Source organism: Neolamprologus multifasciatus, chromosome 20 (assembly GCF_963576455.1).
Source record: "Neolamprologus multifasciatus chromosome 20, fNeoMul1.2, whole genome shotgun sequence".
NCBI lineage: Eukaryota > Metazoa > Chordata > Actinopteri > Cichliformes > Cichlidae > Neolamprologus > Neolamprologus multifasciatus.
Window position 1 is genome coordinate 30223094 of NC_140458.1, and position 18810 is coordinate 30241903.

An 18810-nucleotide genomic window follows, 5' to 3' on the forward strand; every position below is an offset into this window, starting at 1 on the left:
CTACTGCCTTTTTATCGGTTTATATTTATCAATATAAGCACAGAAAATCACTTTTTGGCATGGGATGACTTTAATTTTTTTTTTTTTTTAAAAAGAGGTTAAAGATGAAGTTAATTTAATTTTCCTTGTGTCTTGACCTTTTTCTTTTATATCATAGGTGTTATATACGCTGTAGCTTCAACCTACACCTTTTCGATTTGTCATATGATTTCTTCTTTTCTTTTAATCATTTCGTGTGCTATAAATGAACCGAATAAAGACAGTTAACCACCGGGAGCACCAGCTACAGCACAGTTTAGAGGCTAACTAAAGACGGATTTAGCATTTTTTTTTAAAATCTCTTAAAATGTCTGTAGGAAAATGAACGGCTCTTTGGAGGTATTTCCAAATGACATATTTTCCCCCTTTCGCACCGTTTTTCGTGCTCCCAGCAGTATATCTTTAACGCCGAATTAGCGTGAAGGAGCAGGAGATTTTTATCAACAATTTTACGCAGTGTCGCCAATAAGGAAGCTGCAGGCTTCCTACGTTTTCTGTGGTTTTCAAGTAAGCGCGAGGGTTAGTGGTTTCTATTGGCAACCGGACCCGGATTCTCAAAAACAACAGCTGGCGACGTAAACCGTCCCGTCCTGAGAAGAGACGCGACACAGTCTGGAGGAGTTTGTCGAGACAAAAAGGTTTTTGTGGTTTGTGTATGTGTGGTTTTTTATTATTATTATATATTTTATGCTGTCTGAGTGCCACCTGTTACACACTTAAAAAAATCCGCTGCAGCTTGTTTTGTGAGCGTTGACCTGGATAGCTATTGAATTACAAACATGGAGGACAGTTTTCTTTTGTCAGGACGTCTAATTCAAGACAATAAGTTGACGCTACCCGTGAAATAGAATTTTAAAGACATTTTTAAGTCTTGAGGGATTCAGTCTACTGTTGTTGTCAAAAAAAGCCGCAGTAACAGGTAGGTTAACGATGGCTCAATAAAAGCCACTGGTACAAATCCAATCAAGTCGATTTTATTTGACCAGTTCCCTTTGCAGGAGATAAAGTCTTTCTTCTTTTGTCAATGATAATCTTATTTTGTGTGTGTGTGAAATTTCACCAAACTAATATCAAGTCAGAACAATACAAATACATAGTTATAAATAATAGAAAACACTGTGCAAAAGTTTCAAGCCACTCCTTATGTCTTTAAATTTGGCATCAAAGTAACAAATTTAAGCAACATACTTACCTTCATACAAGACTTTTTTCTTTTTTCATTTTTACAGTGTTACTGAGGAATAGTTCTCCAGGCTTTCTGAAGGTCTTTCAAAGTTTTTTTCTTTTTGGATGTTGGCTACTTTTTCACAGCTTTTCACTCCAGTTTTTGTAACTGTTAATTTTCAGATAAATATATATTTTTTTTGTTTTGGTTATTTTGAACAACTTAACAATGCAATAAAAAGCATAAAAAGTCTTCTAACCCAAGAGTTGAACTAGTGTTGTGTCTACACATAACAGAAAAATTAGCAAATTTTCTTTTGAAAATTTGCAATTTTATCTTTTTTACTAGTAGCCTGTCATAAAACATAATGTGTTTTTCTTTAGTTAAATATATTTTTAAAAATACCAAAAATAAAACAATTGTATTTTTGCACCAACAATTGTGATTCTCAAAGAGCTATTAGTTGAAAACTATATCATAAATGTTCCATACTGAGTAATCAGTATAACTCAGTATAACAACATCTTGCCTAAAATCCTGAATAATCTGTATTTATGTGAAATATCCTGAATAAAAAACTCAGGAGTCTGCACTAGTAGTAGGAGAAAAGTGGCAGGTCTAAAAGAATTACAGCAGATGAACAGTATCTTAAGAAAGAAGATAAGAATTAAGAAACAGGGGGGAAAAAATCCACCATAGATTTGTCACAGGAACTGAGAGATGGACCTGGCTTTTCAGTTCATATGATATTATTCACCAAAGCTTGATCAGAAATGGCTTTTGTGTATGGGAGGCTGTCGAGGGAAACTAGGAGAAAAGGCTGAGATATGGCAAAGTACACAAGAACTGGACTGAAGATCAGAAGATCAATCCAAATTTCAAATCTTTTGGTTCAAATCTTTGTCAGTATGTGCAGAAGAGGTCTAGAGAATACAACAATGAGTCTCTACAGCATTTTCTAAAGCATGATGGAGGCTCTGTCGTGGTTTGGTGCTGTATTTCAAATAATGGTTTTGGGGATCTTGTCGAAATTGACGAAACTCTATGTTGAAGAGTAAAGATGCTTGTTTGTGCTTGTTTTTATTACTTCTTCTTCTTCTTCTTCTTTTTTTACATTTCGACATGTGACAGATATATTTTATCCTCATTTCCTCCATTAACCATTAGACTACAATGTTGTAATTGCTTTCAACAGCCATGAATAATCCAGCCATTTGAACAATCATGACTGCTTTGGTTCGACCTGGAGTCAATATTTCAGAGCTATGTAAGGAAGGAGACAAGTTCCTTCGGAGCGGTGAGCTGGAGAGAGCCACCTCCTTGTACATGTCTGCCTTCAGGACTCACGCCACCTCTGCAGTGTCCCACATGAGAAAACTGGATAAGTCCGGTCTGGATTTGGTGATCGCTACTCTAGAAGGCTGGCTTGACAGTCATGTGAAGAATCAGCCTGCAGAGGGTCTTAATAAAGGTCTTGCTGCTGTTTTCCTCTCCACACTCAGTCCCAACAATCTGTTAGCCACCATTTACAAAATGGAGTGTCTTCTTCAGAGTGACACGCATGCCTGTGAGGAGATTCTTGCTCGTTGCACAGCTATGCTTGAAGGGAAGCGGAACCTTCCTCCAGAGGGTTCAACTCATGTTTTGTTGGAGATAACTCAAGCCCTCGCCTGCTTGTTATCAGAATCTCACAGGTTAAAGGGACTAAAGATTTACCTCAAAGCTTACCGGAATAGCAAGTCTGAAACTGTCACACTGGTGAAGAGCAGACAAGCGGGACACTTACCCAAAATAGTGAAGGCCTTTGCAGAACAAATCATGCTCATACATCCCACTCTGGTAGTTGACAGCAAGTGGAGAGTGGGAACAAAGGACAATGACAAGCTTGAAGAAGAAACTTCTGCTACTGTTATTGAGTTTTTGCTGTCTATTTCACCTAGTAACAAAGAAGTACAGGAACTCAATGCAGCATATTTGTTTTTGATGGGCAGGTATATGGACAGTGCAGAGGCATACTCTTCCCTCTTGCAGTATACTCATGGCCAGAAAATACCAGAGAGTTCTATAGAAAAATTACTCCAAGAAACTCCTGAGAGGACAGCCAGACTCTTGACAAGCCGAGCAGCTGCTTGCTTTTCAGCAGGTGGAAAGATTACAGAGGAGTGCACAGATTTGGGGAAAGCATTTGAGACTCACCCAGCCACTGCCCGAATTTACTTCGAAAAGCTGTTCACAGATCAGGGAACTGGGGTGGCAGCTTGCAACCATCTCCGTCAGCAGGCGGAGAGAGGCCTGTCTGATTACAGAGAGCAGGTCCTTGTCCGGGAAGATCTGCGATCTACTGACGGAGTTGAACTTCTGGACCCTGTTATCACTCAGTTACGGACCCTGTGCCATTTAGAACCTGGTGGGGGAGACAGAGAGTTGCGGGTCCGACTGGCTGATTGTCTTCTCCTCAGAGGAGAGCACAAAGAGGCCCTCTCTATCTGCAGCCAGCTAGCTGCCGCACAAGGTCAGCAGAGCTATCAAAACACGGTCCACGTCCTTCGCGGATATGCACGATTGCTCTCTGATGACCAGAAGGGTGCATTAGAAGACTTTCAGGCTGTGATTGAACACAATGCCCCCCACCCATCCAGCTGTGTGCGAGCACTTTGTGGCAGGGGCCTCCTGCGAATGATGGGTGGCTTAAACTACCTGACTGCTTTAGACTATGTGACAGCCAGCAGGCTGCATCCTCAGGAAACAGCATTTGCTGTGCGCTGCTTGGTACCCTGGAATTACCGTGGGCTGCTGTTTACTGTTCTGCTGGAGCAGGGACGATTCATGCTCGAAGAGTCTAGAGATCACAAACCCAAGTCCAGTTCTGGTGAAGACTCCCAACAGCACCAAAAGGAGGAACATATGCAGACCGTATCAAAGAGGGACAACCACAGATCAAGGTATGTTTGTTTTAGATATGGTTTACTGAGCAATGCTTTCTCAGAGAAAATATTTTGGCATGTCACAGCAGGAAAAGTCTAGTTTATTGATGGTATGGTCTCTGTTGTGTGTTTTTCTCAGTGTGATTGTTGTCCCGTTGTGGTTTTTTTTCTGCTTTGTACGTTAGGACTCCTGCTGGTGTCCATTCCCTTGCTCTGTTGCTGATGGAGCTCCAGCCCAGTGCCGATGGGCCTCAGATCTTGGCAGCAGATGCCTTGTACCAGCTTGGTCGGGTGGAGGAGGCTTACCGATTGCTGCTGTCCATTGGGCCCACCAATCCTCGGGCACCTATCTTGGCTCGCCTTGCTTTGCTGCAGCTGCACAGAGGCTTTCTTTATGACACCAATCAGGTATATAAGTTTGAGGTACCAATTTCTCATTTTTTGTTTCCTGTTTAGGAAACTTAATTTCATACTTGCTTATTTTGTAAAACATATATAAATAAAGCAGGAAGCTGAGTGAAAGCAGAGTGTAGTTCATTATTAGTAGTTTTGGGGAAACACCTTTGTTCTTTTAACTAGTTTCCTTTGAATAATTTCTGGATGCACCTTTAAAGTTCATGATATAAGGAGCTATGAGGGCTCAAATGTGAAAAAAATCGATCAATTCACTTCTAAAATTTCCTGATAAGCATCCAAATGTCTGATTTCAGTGTGCGGTAGCTACAGTTTTGTTTTGAAAAGTGTAGCTTTGAGTTTAAAAAAATGTTAACAATGATTTTAACCACCGAATAGTCCTGATTTACTCTTCGTGTCTGTCAATTTTTCCTGTAGCTGCTGAAAAAGCTCATCTTGTGTGGTGATACCAGCTGCTTGCGCCCCCTGTTGGCAGTGGCACAACAGAAAGACAGAGCACTGCTGCAGGGACACTCCCACTCAGCTGCAAAACGCATTTTGGACCGAGCAAGCGAGGAGAGCGCTGTCAGAGAGGCTGTGGCATATCTCTCCATTGCTATTATGGCCTCTGGTGAATAGAATCTGTTTGATGAGTTATTGATATTTGGTACTGATCTGTTGCTAACTATTGATAGTATTAACATTGTTGGTTGTTGCATGCAGACTGGAGTAATGATTTGTGGAATTCAGCACAAAACCCAAGCTTTTTTTTTTAGATTTCACTTTAAAATGTATTGCAGAACATAACACAAATTACAGATGAGGATAGAATAATTACGCCCACTATGAAAATTTCATTTTTTAAAAAGTATTTCCAGATGCCGGTAAACAGAGAGACAACTTTTTGACACAGCTTTTCCAAACATCCTATTTTTATTTTGGATGATTAGTTGATTTTTACGGAGCCCCGCAAGGGACATGGGAGAAAAAAAATTACGATGAACTTTGTCGAGATCTCGCAAAACTAACTCGGGGTCTCGCAAAACTTTTGCAAGATCTCGCAAAAGTTGAATTCCAACAATTGTGGTAGCTACTTAGTTGTAATATTACTCTTTCTGGGTCACAAAATAAACTTTTAAGATATTTTGAGGCGTGAATGTAGTTGTGTAAACGTCAAATATCTGCTCGATTTACAAGACATCACATATTTGGAAAAGTGCTCCGACGTTTTCGGAGATCTGACACCCACCATCTCGAAGCTAACGGAAGGTCGAGACCTGCTACAGCCGGGAGGAACACCGCTCTCCCGGCACATCGTGCCTCGACCTCCCGGTTGGCTTCGAGCTGGCGGCCTCCGAAGAATGCGGCTAAAACTTTTGCGAGATCCCGAGTTTGTTTTGCGAGACTACTCGTTTGTTTTGCGAGTAAAACAAACTCGGGATCTCACAAAAGTCCGTCTTAATGTTTTTTTTTCTCCCATGTCCCTTGCGGGGCTCCGTAGATTTTACTTTGGACACAGAAACGAAATTATTCACAATAACTGCCAGAGTCAAATTATTAGCCTCCATGATGCTAACAGTCAGTTGGGCATCCTTTTTGTGTAGTGTGTAGTCGTTTATTATAGTTTTCAACAAGTCTCAAATCAGGGCTTTTTACAAGCCAGTCAATAACATTCACTTTGGTCTCCTGGAATTAGTTCTTCACCTGGAGTCCCATATATTTTGGGTCGTTATCATGTCAGACAAAGTGATGACACAGACCCAGTTTTGCTCCTGATTGGTTGAGGTGTTCTTTTAAAATCTTCACAAATCCATCTTAGTTTGTGATTCCTTCCACTGTGACGAGATTCCTATTTCAAGCCGCACTGAAGCATCCCCACAGCATATTACTCCCACGGCTGTGTTTTTCTGTGGGTACAGTGTTCGTTGGGTTATACAGCAGCGTCTCTTTGGCCAAAGAGCTCTAGTTTACAGGCAGCATATTCTTTCTGCAGGGTGTCTTTAGTATACTACAGTCTTATTTGAAAGTGTCTCTTGTGCAGTGGTGGAGTTTTTCTTGCAGTCTATTCCTGTGCAGGGCTGCAGTGACTGTCTTTTTTGAGACTACTTGGCTAAGTGATTCACGAGTGTCTTTACATATCTCTCTCAGTAGTTTTCTTTCCAGAGTCATTGAAATCGTTTGCTTCCTACCTCTACCAGGCTTGTTCTGTATTGTGTGGCTCTCTTAGAATTTCTTAATGATGCTTATGACTCCAATCCACTCCATCTCCTGCTTTATGAGCATCAATATTTTTTTTTTCTCAAGCTAAACTGATTTTTGTGTTTTTGGCATGATGGTTTTTCAAGTGACAGCTCAAAGCCTTGCTGAAGTTTCTATACTGTGTGCCATTTTTACAAGCCTTGAGCATTACAATGTTAAGGTACATTATTTCACATCAGTGCTTTGAGTTTTTAACAGGGCTAATTATATTGACTGTGGTAATTCTCGTTTCTTTCTGAAATGATTCTGTTATTGTGTCCAAATAGAAATAATTTTAACTGAAATTTTAAATATCATTGGGAGAAATGAATGAATTGAGCACTGTGTCCTCATCCGTAGGTAGATTAGCTATGCATTATTTAACCACACATCTTTTGTGGTTAAACACAAGACCTGAAACCAGCCTATATAATGCACTTCTACTGTGTGTATTTGAATCTATGATTTATTTTATACAAATATTGAAACTGACACTAAAATGAGATTACACATACTATAAAAACAGTCAATTCATTGTTTTTCTCAGGTGGCGAGGCAGCTGAATCACTACTAGAAAGAGCGAGGTGCTACGCTTTGCTGGGTCAGCGAAAAACAGCCATATTTGACTTCAGTGCCATTCTGAAGGAGCATCCGAAACACGTGCATGCGCTCTGTGGAAGAGGTTTCACATATCTCATGCTGAATCAACAAAAGGTTATTTTTCCCTCTAGTCTTATCTATCAGTGAAACTCGATACTATTGCCCTTTTTGTTCAGGTGATTACAGCTAAGTGCTTGACTGAGATGTTGCTTGTGAAACAGCTGTAGAGTAAAACAACCTGAGATTCCTTATTATTAAGTCAAACTAAATTAATGTACAATTATTAAATAAAATGTTCTCCTCTGGGCTCTCCTGATAACAGGAATTTAAGCATTCGAATAATTTAAACAACAATCATAGCTTTAAAATGTGTTTTTTTTCTTCTGGTGGACCTGAGAAATGTCTCTTAAAAGACATTTTCAGTATTTATTTTCAGTAATTGCAGAAAATGAACCCAGGACCTGTCTAAATGTAACAGTGGTAGCTAGTTTATATCCCTTTTGGTGTAGCCTGGAGAGCATATATCATATTGCTCTTACACCTTGCCTCCTTGATATTAATGTGTTAATTTATCAGTCTGTGTTTAGAGAAATTGCTTCCGTTTTATTATATTGTAATAATAAAATCACTTTTGGTGAAATGCCCCACAGGGACCCTAATGTTGAATTAAGAATAAAATAAAAAACGTTTCCATGGCTACTTTCTCTCTTCGTATCATTGACCCTTTAACCTAATTTGAGTTTTCCCCTAAACATAAAGCGACACTTTGTGGCTTTCTGGTGAAATCTGTTTGAAAAAGGGGTGCCACAGAATTATGATCTTTATAAATATACCATTCTTATGCTAACACTTATTAACATGGTCTAGAAAAATTGTGAAAAGTATGATATGCATGTTGTACTGCATGTTGTACTGCATGTTGAAATAAAGCATAACATTTCAACTCTGTTCTCCCTCTAGGAATGTACGCATGATATCCTGGCAGCACTTCAGATAAATGCTGACATAGTGACCAAAGACATTCTTTCACTCAAGGACAGGGCACAGAAGCTGGTCTGTGATTGGCTGCATCAGTTCTGTCGTACCAACCTGTCAGATATTGTGGCCACTCATGGTGTTCCCTGCCATGAAGAGCAGCTTAGAGAGGCTTTCATAATTGGTGGAGCTTTGATGAGGGCTGACTGTAGAAACCCCAGATGGCATCTGCTCTATGTGGACATCCTTTTGGCAAAAGGTGAGATTGTGGGGGAAATTTTCTGAGCCGGATCCTTGCTAGGATTGGAAATCATCTGCCTAGCAGCTTATGGCTTAGGCTGTGTGTTGTTTCCAATTTGACAAAAAGCACTATTGCACCTGTCATCGCCTGTTTTCAGTAATCCAGACTTCTGTTATGGTCCATCTGCTCCAGGTGAGGTCAAATCAGCAGGCACTCATCTGTGCCAGATATTTGGCCAGGAGCCAAGAGATGCAGTGGCCCAGGCTCGAGTGGGTGTGGTGGATGCCTGGCAGAAGAAGTACTGCAGCGCAGCTCGCAGGCTCAGCAAACTGGCTGAGAAGGATTCATCCTATTTTGACTTCTTGCTGGCTCTCATCCCATTTAATCAGCGAAAATGCATGGCACAGGTAAGTGTGCAGGAAACCCAGATTTAGTACCGGATGAGCAGATCTGCCAAAGTTCTGGCTTTGTCAGCGTTATTTTTCATCAAAAAATAACGTTTATGTCAGGATATTTCCATGATATTACAAAAACAATCCCCATATCATTTCTCTCTATTGAACCAATGGGTGTTATAGTTGTATATATTCTATGTATGTATTTTCATTTATGGTAAAATACAGTACAAACATGTGGCGGGTCCACCATCTCACAATCTTAGATGCCTAAATTAGATGGCAAAGTCAATAATGTGAATCTGATACATATCTACTCTAAACTACATGTTAACTGTACACTGGGACAGGAAGCAGCTCAGGAGGCCAACAGTGTGTCATCATGTGGTCAGTGGAAGCAGGCGCTTACCCTCCTGACTGTGGCAGTACAATCAGGGGGCAGTCAGAGAATGGAGTATCTTCACCATCGGGCTGTGTGCCTGGCACAGCTGGGCTTACATGAGCGGGCTATATCTGATCTGGACAGAGTTATACAGAAACACGATGGACCTGACTACAGCTGTTCAGACCACCCTCAAGTCCGGGTGGAGGATTTGTGCTTGCGAGGTCGCAGCCTGGTGCTCTGCTCCAAAGAAGGGCCAGCTCTGGAGGACTTCATCCGGGCCCTGGAGCTCAACAGAGAACAGGCCATCAAGTGTGTGGAGGCTGGGCTAGGAAAACTGCCTCTGGCTGAGTGCTTCCTGCGGGGGGCGCTGCAGCATTATGGGGAGCAACATCTCAGTAAGGCTTGGACCTTGATTGAATGTGGCCTCCTTTTGGACAGTGAGAACACAGAGCTCCGCAGACTGAGGGCAAAAGTCAAACGAGAAGTGGCCAATCCTTGCAACGTGAACTAGTGTTGACTGTGAACTGGACACAGAATCTCCAGTGGAGCTGCAAAAGCTCCAATCAGGTCAATGTCCTACCTCAAAATTAGAAACAAAGAAAAGAAAAACCTAATCCCAATCATTTTGTTATGCTCAGCTTCCTAAATTTCATGGGATGTTTGGTGCTTCCAGAGCACACATTGCTACTGTTCATATTATTCCCTCAAAGTTCAGTTTAAACTTACAGGATTAACATCAGTGTCTTTATGATTACATCAAAGCAAAATATTTATTATAAGAGGAGTAAGTGAATTAATATTTAACACCACAAACACTTATGACATAAAACATTAGCAATGTAATTAATATGATAATCACAAAAAACAATAACTATGCTATCATAATGTATAAGCAAAATCATTCAGCGTTCAATGCTGTCACACCTAGATAAGTGATTTAAGAAAGTGCCAAGTGTGCAGGTTTTATGCTTTTCAAATGAAGACAAATCTTTAATCATATCCATGGTGGCAAACACAATTTAGCACGCAGAAGTACATGTGACTATAAATACTGAAATTTAGTTCACACTGCTGCCATTGGAGAATAATTAAACATAATGTCAAAACACAAGTAGTTTTCACTGTGCCTCTACTCTTGGACTTTTTGCATTGTATGATGTATATAGCATTAGATTTATGCATACACTGCTCATGTAGCTGAGGTGAAACATTCACTGTGGTATTATGCATACACAGTAATGTATTGTGGTTCCATATTGCCAAAGTAGGACTTCTCCCACTCACTCATGAGGTCAAAGTGCAGTGGGCGGTCACAGAAGGTGCAGGAAGCGGTCGCCGGGCCATTGAGCAGAAGACCTGCTTCCTGCCAAACATCCACCAGTTTCCCTGTGAATGATAAAAGTGTTTGTAAGAATAAACAGTTAAATGTTGATATTTATTTTCATTTAAAATGTTTAAAAGTTCTGGTCTGATTATTCTAGCACGTGCCATTTTTTAAGCTCCCCACAGAGCACGTTCATTTAGGGGAGCAGGTCAATGTCAAGAGAGCCACAATGTCTTGTGGGAAAGCGTTTGCACTGACCATTACCAATTACAGCAAGTGGCCTCACACTCACCCACAAAGTACTCCATCATTTTGGGGTTGTGATGAGGAGATGGAGCCAGTCTCAGCAGCTCTTCACCACGAGGCACTGTGGGGTAGTTGATGGCCTGTACGTAGATGTTGTGCCTCTCCAGAAGGATGTCACACACCTTGGTGTTCAGCTCAGCGTTGCCCACCTGGAAAATAAATCATAAAAGATGGCACGTGTCATTTAGGAGAAACGTTTATTCTGCACAGTTAGGTAGTGCATACATGGATGACTCATTTTACTCAGCCTGTGGAGTCTAGATTAGATCTTGGGGATAATTATGGGCTGCTTAATTGGTTAGTTCTACTCAAAATTTCAATCTGTTAAAAATAATAAAAAATTCTAAACTAATTAAATAAACTGGTATGCAGTTGTTCAAGCCTATTATAAAATTTTAAGACTCAGTTTACTTAATTGTTTACTTATTTGTGCAATTTAATCACGATTAAAGACTATAACTAAGTCTGTGTTACCCTCCCGATTTCATCTGACCTACGTTGTACTTTCTAGGTTTATAAAATGAATAAGTATTATAATATATATAATAAGGGAAATCAGGTTTAACTAACAAGTGATACTGAAATAGCGGTGGCTGTAATCCAGTGTCCATTTAGCTCTGCTAAATCTTTTTACCCGAATGGGGATGATGTGGCTGGGGCAGTTGACCACCGGTAGGCCTTTATCCATGAGCAGCTGCCTCATGTGTTTGACATTCCTCTGGTGGGCTCTGCGGAGCGCCTGCCCCTCTTCACTCTTCAAGACCCGCACAGACTCCAGCGCTCCCGCCAGGACCATCGGGGGAAGGGCCGTTGTGAAGATGAAGCCGGCTGCGTAGGAGCGCACTGTGTCCACCAGGGCGGCGCTGCTGGCTATGTAGCCTCCCACACAGCCAAAGGCTTTACCTGAAATAGTAACAAATGACAGATTCCATGTAAAGTGGTGGGGAGAGCATTTATTAAGTGTAAATAAAAATGACATCCTTTTTTTTTCTTACATTGCCATTTTGTATAACTTTATTATTTCTACATTAATACATTTCACAGGTGTAAATTTATTACAGGGATTTTAATTTTAAGTTATTTACATTTTTATTGTAAAAATATGATTATTGTGACATCAATATATAAACACTGAAAAAAGCAGAATGCATAAAAAATTTACACAAAATGTATCAAGTCTGAATCAAATGAATTTTAATATTTCTAATACACCAGCTAAAACACTCCCATGTCACTTTGTATCAGTTTCTTAGTTAAGTTTCATCATTATTTTTTCATTTACTGTCATGTGAACTGTTGGAACCAGACTTTGAAAAAGTCGGATGTTGTAATCCAGGATTAATTCACAAGGATTTCTACCAAAAGCCTTGCATGAAGTTTCAACCACGCAGCCTGCCTGTGGACAGTTTTATCAGAACAGCCAGAGAGGGAGTAGAACTGACGCTCAGCTGATAAAACCTCTGCTTCCTGTGATGAGAGCTCACTTCTCTCCTGACCTTATTTAACCAACAGGGGAGCAGTATCATGCCTGTTAAAAGTTATTGCTCCTTTGTTGGCAATGCGACAGTGACAGTTACTGCAGCAGAGGCTGTAAATGGGAGTTGGGCCAGTAGCAGAGCCTGTGAGAGTTTGAAGCTGTTTACCTTGTCCCGCTTATGCTCAAGATGAAAGGACAAAACTGCTGGTGTGAGAGAAGTGGATAACTCACCTAAGGTTCCAGAAACAATGTCAATCTTGTGCATAATGTTGTCTCTCTCGCCCACTCCAGCTCCGTGGGCTCCGTACAGGCCCACGGCATGAACCTCATCGACAAATGTCAGCGCTCCGTAATGATGGGCTACATCGCACAGCTCTTCCAGAGGACATATGGCACCTGAAAAATTAGAGCGGTGTTTAGGTATAAGAGTAGCAAGTATTTAAGATCTAAAACAGGTGACACACTGAAGGAAAAAGCACAACTTTTCCAATAGCTAATCCTTGATCTGGTGTTTCCATGATGGAGGTGGAGAACATGTCAGCCCAAAAGATGCTAAATTTCGTTGAAAACTGGTGAATCTCAAGGCCATGGTTTATGACTTATGTAATCTTCAGAGTCATAAAACCATTCAGTGACTAGTACACTGTAGACGGGGGAGTTTTCATTGAGAAAGAGGTGTCTCCCTTTTGGAGAAAAATGTTTAAGCAAAGAATAATTAATCACTCACAGCAACTTTACAAAAAAGAAACACCAGACCCCTCAACTGTAGAGGGTGGGTGGGATGGGTGTTTTTCCTTTAATTTGTCAACCACCGCATCCAAAATGTGTGATTAAGAAGTATGTGGTGAGTTATTCTCACAGATTTTGGAAACAAATATTTAAAACATAAAAGAATACATAAAAGAATAAAAAAAAAACATGATTAATATCAGTTTTTGCTTTTAAAAGTATGATCAGCTCGTGCTTTATGGAGCTGTCACTGGTGTAATATGCTGAAAAAACTGAGCTGAGAACAATACAATACTCCTCCTCTGGTTTATTCTTTATCAAATATAATTTCTAAACTTATACTGGTGATAATTGTTGAACTTTTTTAAAGGAGGTGCACCCAACATCTGCTTAGAAAGGAACTCCTTCAAGGTATTATAATTCCAGCTGATGACCCCTTGAAGCAGCTTGAGAGAAAGAGATAATGGAAAAATAAGAGTCTCGTTTCCAAAAAGTGCTTTTTCAAACGTTTGACTTCGTGGTTCTCACCGTCCATTGAGTGCACAGTCTCAAACGCCACTATTTTTGGTGTTGTAGGGTCTGAGCGTTGGAGCAGTTCCTCCAGGTGTCGACCGTCATTGTGGCGGAAGATGAAACGCTTGGCTCCGCTGTTCCTGATGCCCTGAATCATGGATGCGTGGTTCCCAGCATCGGAGTAGATCTCGCACCCTGTACAAAACAGTGAATAGATCATTAAACAAATAAAAAACAACTGCTAACTGCTAAATAACTAATAAATAGTTAACATTGATTTTAATGCTCAGGTAATTATTTACCTGGCAGCATCTTAGCCAGAGTGAAGAGGGTGGAGTCATTTGCCACAAAGCAGGAGGAGAAGACCAACGCTGCATCTTTCTGGTGTAGCTCGGCAAGCTCCTTCTCCAGAGACACATGGAAGTTGCTGGTGCCTGAAATGTTCCTCGTCCCACCGGCTCCTGCACCATGCTTGTCCAGAGCGTCTCTGTGGACATCCACAACAAAAAGGCACAACATCAAGCCCAGATACAAAACAACGAAACCAGCTCCCTGTTTTGACTTGCGAGACAGACACACTCTGTTTTTAAGAGAAGAATTGAAATGTTCCTTTTTGATAAAGTTTATAGTCCGGGGTGGATCAGGTCACCCTGAGTGTTTCTTCTTCACTCACCTCTTTCCACTCTCCCGGTGTTTACACACCACTTTGCATTCAGTCATTAGTTATTATTGATCTCTGTCTCTCTTCTACAGCCTGTCTTCTGCCCCTCACCATTAACCAGTCATTGCAAATGGAAATCTCGGAGTCTAATTCTGCTGGCAGTTTCTTCCTGTTAAAAGGGAGTTTTTCTTTCCCACTGTTGCCAAATGCTTGCTCAAAGGGAGCCTTCTGATTGTTGGGGTTTTCTCTCTATAACCATACCTTAAAATAGATAAATAAAACTGCATTAAACTGAAGTGAATCGCATATCTTCTACACTATGCCCAGTATGCTTATGTTTTTCCGTCAAATTCTCGAGTCCTTGGAGTTTATTTGGTTTCACTTCTTGCAAGAATGATGCAATTTAAACATAAGATTACCCAAGCCAGTCTACTGCTTTGTATCAGCATAAGGATAATTAATTACTCAAATCCAAACAGTATCTGCAGATATGTGGTCCAAAACCAAGTAGTGCATGGATTAAAACTTTGAGCCGGTGAAAAGTCTCTCATATTTGTACAAATTTTCAAACTTGTCAGCAAATTTTGCTCAGACCCATGACTTGACTACCAAATACTGGCCTGACTGCTTGAGTACAACATTCACATTTTGATTTCCTCATTGCACCTTTAACATTTATTAGTAGTATCATATATTTTATAAACACAGTGTCTACATGGTTTGTCATTTTCATATCATGAAAACACCCAAAATAATTAGACATGCCTTTGCAAGCTTACAAAGACATGATATTTGCTGGGTCCTGTTACCTGATGGCGCTGAGGACCCGTGGGTGCCGACTCATTCCTAGATAGTCGTTGCTGCACCAGACGGACACCTGGGAGCCTTCCCGCCCAGAAATGGAGTAATCCTCAGCAAACGGGAAGACCTCAGCACTCTTGTTCACTGTCTTGAAGACTCTGTATGAGTGGTCCTTCTTTTTCACAGCAATCTTCTCCATAAAGAACTGATCATAGTCATAGCTGGGGCCAGCTGTGGGAAGAATAGTTTTGACTGGGCTTCAGTTACTCTACAGCATCCAATAGCTTTTTATTGCTGAATATTTACCACAGAATATTACAATGAAATGACTGGAGGGGTAAAGCCCTTTTATTTGCATAACATACCCATGTTGTCTTTGAGGAGGTGGGTAACAGTGTTGGGTTGAGCTGAAGTTGGGCACGCAGAATCCTTTACACCTTTCAGAGAAGCCATCAAATCTGTCAGAGAGGAGTGTGATTGTGTCAAATTTATAAATACTTTGTCCCCTATTTTTGTAATTCGTCAGATTTTCTTCTATTAAAGCTCAAATTCTGCTACTCTGATGGCAGCTTCGCTGCAGGTACGTAATTCCTACCACTTTCTTGGACATCCTCCTGTACTTCAGGGCTGGCTCGGACCATTCCAATCTGGGAGCTGACAAAAGGGCATCCCTTTGATACGGACACAGCTACCTGAGTAGCAGTTTGAGCAAAGAGCCTCCTTTGTTCAGCTGTGGGAAGCTGTTGATCCTGAGGTTTGTGGGCCGAGACGTTCAGCTTGGCTTCCAGAGAGCCCGGGCCGCTCACGGTGATCTGACGAGCGATGAGGGGGCAGTGATTCGCAAGAGACAGCAAGGCGGCTCCGGTTCTCCTTAAAGCCGGCTTTGGAGCCAACTTGAGGAAGGGGCAGTGATGGAGGAAGGCAGCCATGATACTGAAGCTGTTCTTACTCTGGGTTAAGACAGAAGATTTTGCCTTACGTGGGTGAAGATTATAAATTACATAGCATAGAGTCTCTGTGATACAACCCAGATTTATTTATTTAATTACTTTAGGTAAAAATAGCCTGTTTTAATCAAATATACTATATGGTAATTCCCTAACTCCCTTCACAAATGATCTAAAGCTCATGCCTTAGCTTAACATGCAAAAATGCAAAAATGCAAAATGATGTTAACTGGTAATGGCAAGTTGACTGGTAATGGCTCAGCTTAGAAAGCAGTAGGTGCCTCCTCCTGGGTGCGGCATGGAGCAGCCGCTTATCTTAACTCTGCAGGCACGTAAGAGCTACCCTTACTTGCATCATCAGCTGAGTCTGATTACCATGGAAGCTTTCAAATAATTCGATAAAACAGACATTTCTTTTTGGTTAATGGCCATTATTTCCTGAGTCCGAAAAGTTTTTCAGACTCAGGAAAAATACTCGCTCAAGCACACTCTACCACACAAATATACTGATGTATATTGTAATTTGCTGATGAGCACCTGTATGTGTAGTTTAGTTGGCTACCGGAACAGGTTCTATGATTACCCACATTATTTTTGTAGTCAGCAGAAATAGTGTGGGAAGCAGTTGTTGTGAAGTCTGAGTTTTCTCTTGAAGTCTGATGTTGTCTTTAACTGCTACTCACATTTAAACCACAAAAGTAGGTCAGATTATCTTTTCACCTTATGATTGTTTGGTTAATTACTTTAAATACATTTAAATACTGACGCACAAAGCAACAAGAAGAAGAAGGCAGCTAACCAACAATACATCCTCATTTATTTATTAATGATGGAGTATCCACACCAGATGTTTTTATTTCAGTTAAGAATATTTAAATCAAACATCTACAATTACAACAAAAATAAAATAAAAACAATGACTATAATTGATCAGAGCAGGGTTAATAATGAAGAAAACTCACCTGTTGACCTGCACTGAGGACGAACTTCCAAACAGCAAATAGGCAGAGGGTCAGTAAGTGTCAACAGTTACTGGTCAGATGTTGAGGAGCATTATGCAATCAGCTCACTTCCCACCCATCAGAGGTGTCTCAGCTTTGGGGGGCCACAAAAGGGTGTTGTTTGTTTTTGTGGGAGGTGCAAAGACGCTGATAGGGTTCCTATCGGCACATGCTGTGGTGTGGCACGCACTGCCACTTAAAATAATGGTGAGAACAAGTTTGTGGTAACAATCTCAATATCTTCGTGTTCCACAGCTTGTGAATATGAGATCTATTACACCACAACAAAGAGTGCATGAAGATACCGCAGACGATGAGCCTAAATTATCAGATGACATGATGTCATGTTCAAGTCACACTGCAATTTTCTACCAATATAGAAAGCAATGCCATCTCCTATAATAAACCACACTATCAGGTTCTTTTGGCTCTTTGTGTTTATTTAATAGAGAAATGAGGACAACGTTCCTTTATGAATGTTCATAACACATACAGTTTTATATGTTTTTTTAAAAACATAGCAAAAGTTGTCTCTGTGATACTGTAATGTATTCACACAGAAACAGTTTATACAGTACAGCACAGTACAGAACAGATGAAGGTTAGAGAAAATAAATCTTCACAAATTATTTGCTCTACTTGCAAATGTATTAAATTTTCCTTTAAATACTTGTATTTTTGGGTGTTTATACTGTGGGGGCTAGTGTTATTATCTCCATTGTGACTATAAAGAGACTTTACAGAACACAAATAAAAACAATGGTTTGGCTATAGAAAAGGTTTTGGTGTATTTAAGGCTTTGGAAATATTATAATTTTGGCTGATTGCATTAAAAGTGTGTTAAGGGCTACCTAGAGCATAAACAGCACAAATAATTGTGGCATTTCTTACTTTACAACGGCACTGCACTGCCACTTAAAAGGTTTATTTAAAAACATAATTGGAGCATTCAATTCATACTTATTATAGTCGTAAACTGTTGAATGAGATGACCCAAATGGAGACTCTGTAGACAGACTGTAAACACAGACGGTAATAAACCTGAAATGGGGACAAAGTGATGAAAGGAACTAATAAGCTCTAATACTAACAGCAAATTCAACTAAGAAACAAAGATTCAAAATAATAAGGAAATATAAGATGAAAAAGTAAAGACTAAACATATTAAGAACCACATAGAGAATATTTCATAATAAACAACAATAGAGTCCATTAACTGCTGACAGCTTCTTGTAGAGATCCAAAGTCTCAGTAAACACCTCCATCAATGCCTCATCAGGCAAGTTGTCATTAGAAAAAATGTTTAAACTACACTAACAAATACTAACTAAGCAGATTTCCTCTGTAATTTCATATGAGTTTAGTTTTGTTTTCCAAATTTTACCGTTTTAGTTAGATTTTATTTTTTCAAAAGTCTACCTCCTATTTTTATTTTAGTTAACTAACTTTTTTTCAGATTTAGTTTTAAGTTTAGTTTTAGTTAAGATGGTCCCAACCATCTCAACCTTGCCTCTCGAACTTTCTCTCCAAACCGCTCAACCTGAGCTGTCCCAGCTTACTCATCTCTATTCCTCTCCATCCAGGTGTTGTGCCAAAAAGTGATTGTCTGACAAAAACTGATTTCCAATGTTTCTGTGTATTTTTTATGTGTAATATCTTTATGTAAGTTCGTAAATAGACTTCGGTGAACAGGGTT

The 18810-nt window shown here is 40.2% G+C and overlaps 2 protein-coding genes across 2 annotated transcripts; one reads left to right on the forward strand and one right to left on the reverse strand.

Annotated features, from left to right (window-relative positions):
- The first annotated feature begins 192 nt into the window (after window positions 1-192).
- Window positions 193-10461, forward strand: ttc34 (tetratricopeptide repeat domain 34). Its single transcript, XM_085147267.1, has 8 exons — window positions 193-692; window positions 2400-4146; window positions 4314-4536; window positions 4960-5152; window positions 7307-7473; window positions 8320-8593; window positions 8768-8982; window positions 9321-10461. The coding sequence occupies exons 2-8, from the start codon at window positions 2429-2431 to the stop codon at window positions 9864-9866; spliced, it is 3336 nt and encodes a 1111-aa protein (XP_085003393.1). The 5' UTR covers window positions 193-692; window positions 2400-2428; the 3' UTR covers window positions 9867-10461.
- LOC146495235 (5-aminolevulinate synthase, erythroid-specific, mitochondrial-like) lies at window positions 10317-17216 on the reverse strand. Its single transcript, XM_085147268.1, has 10 exons — window positions 17076-17216; window positions 15762-16116; window positions 15532-15624; window positions 15175-15397; window positions 14007-14191; window positions 13720-13899; window positions 12694-12858; window positions 11620-11888; window positions 10972-11134; window positions 10317-10741 (listed from the first exon to the last, which is right to left on the reverse strand). Exons 2-10 carry the CDS (start codon window positions 16093-16095, stop codon window positions 10578-10580), a joined length of 1776 nt encoding a protein of 591 aa, XP_085003394.1. The 5' UTR covers window positions 16096-16116; window positions 17076-17216; the 3' UTR covers window positions 10317-10577.
- Between the last annotated feature and the right edge of the window lie 1594 nt (window positions 17217-18810).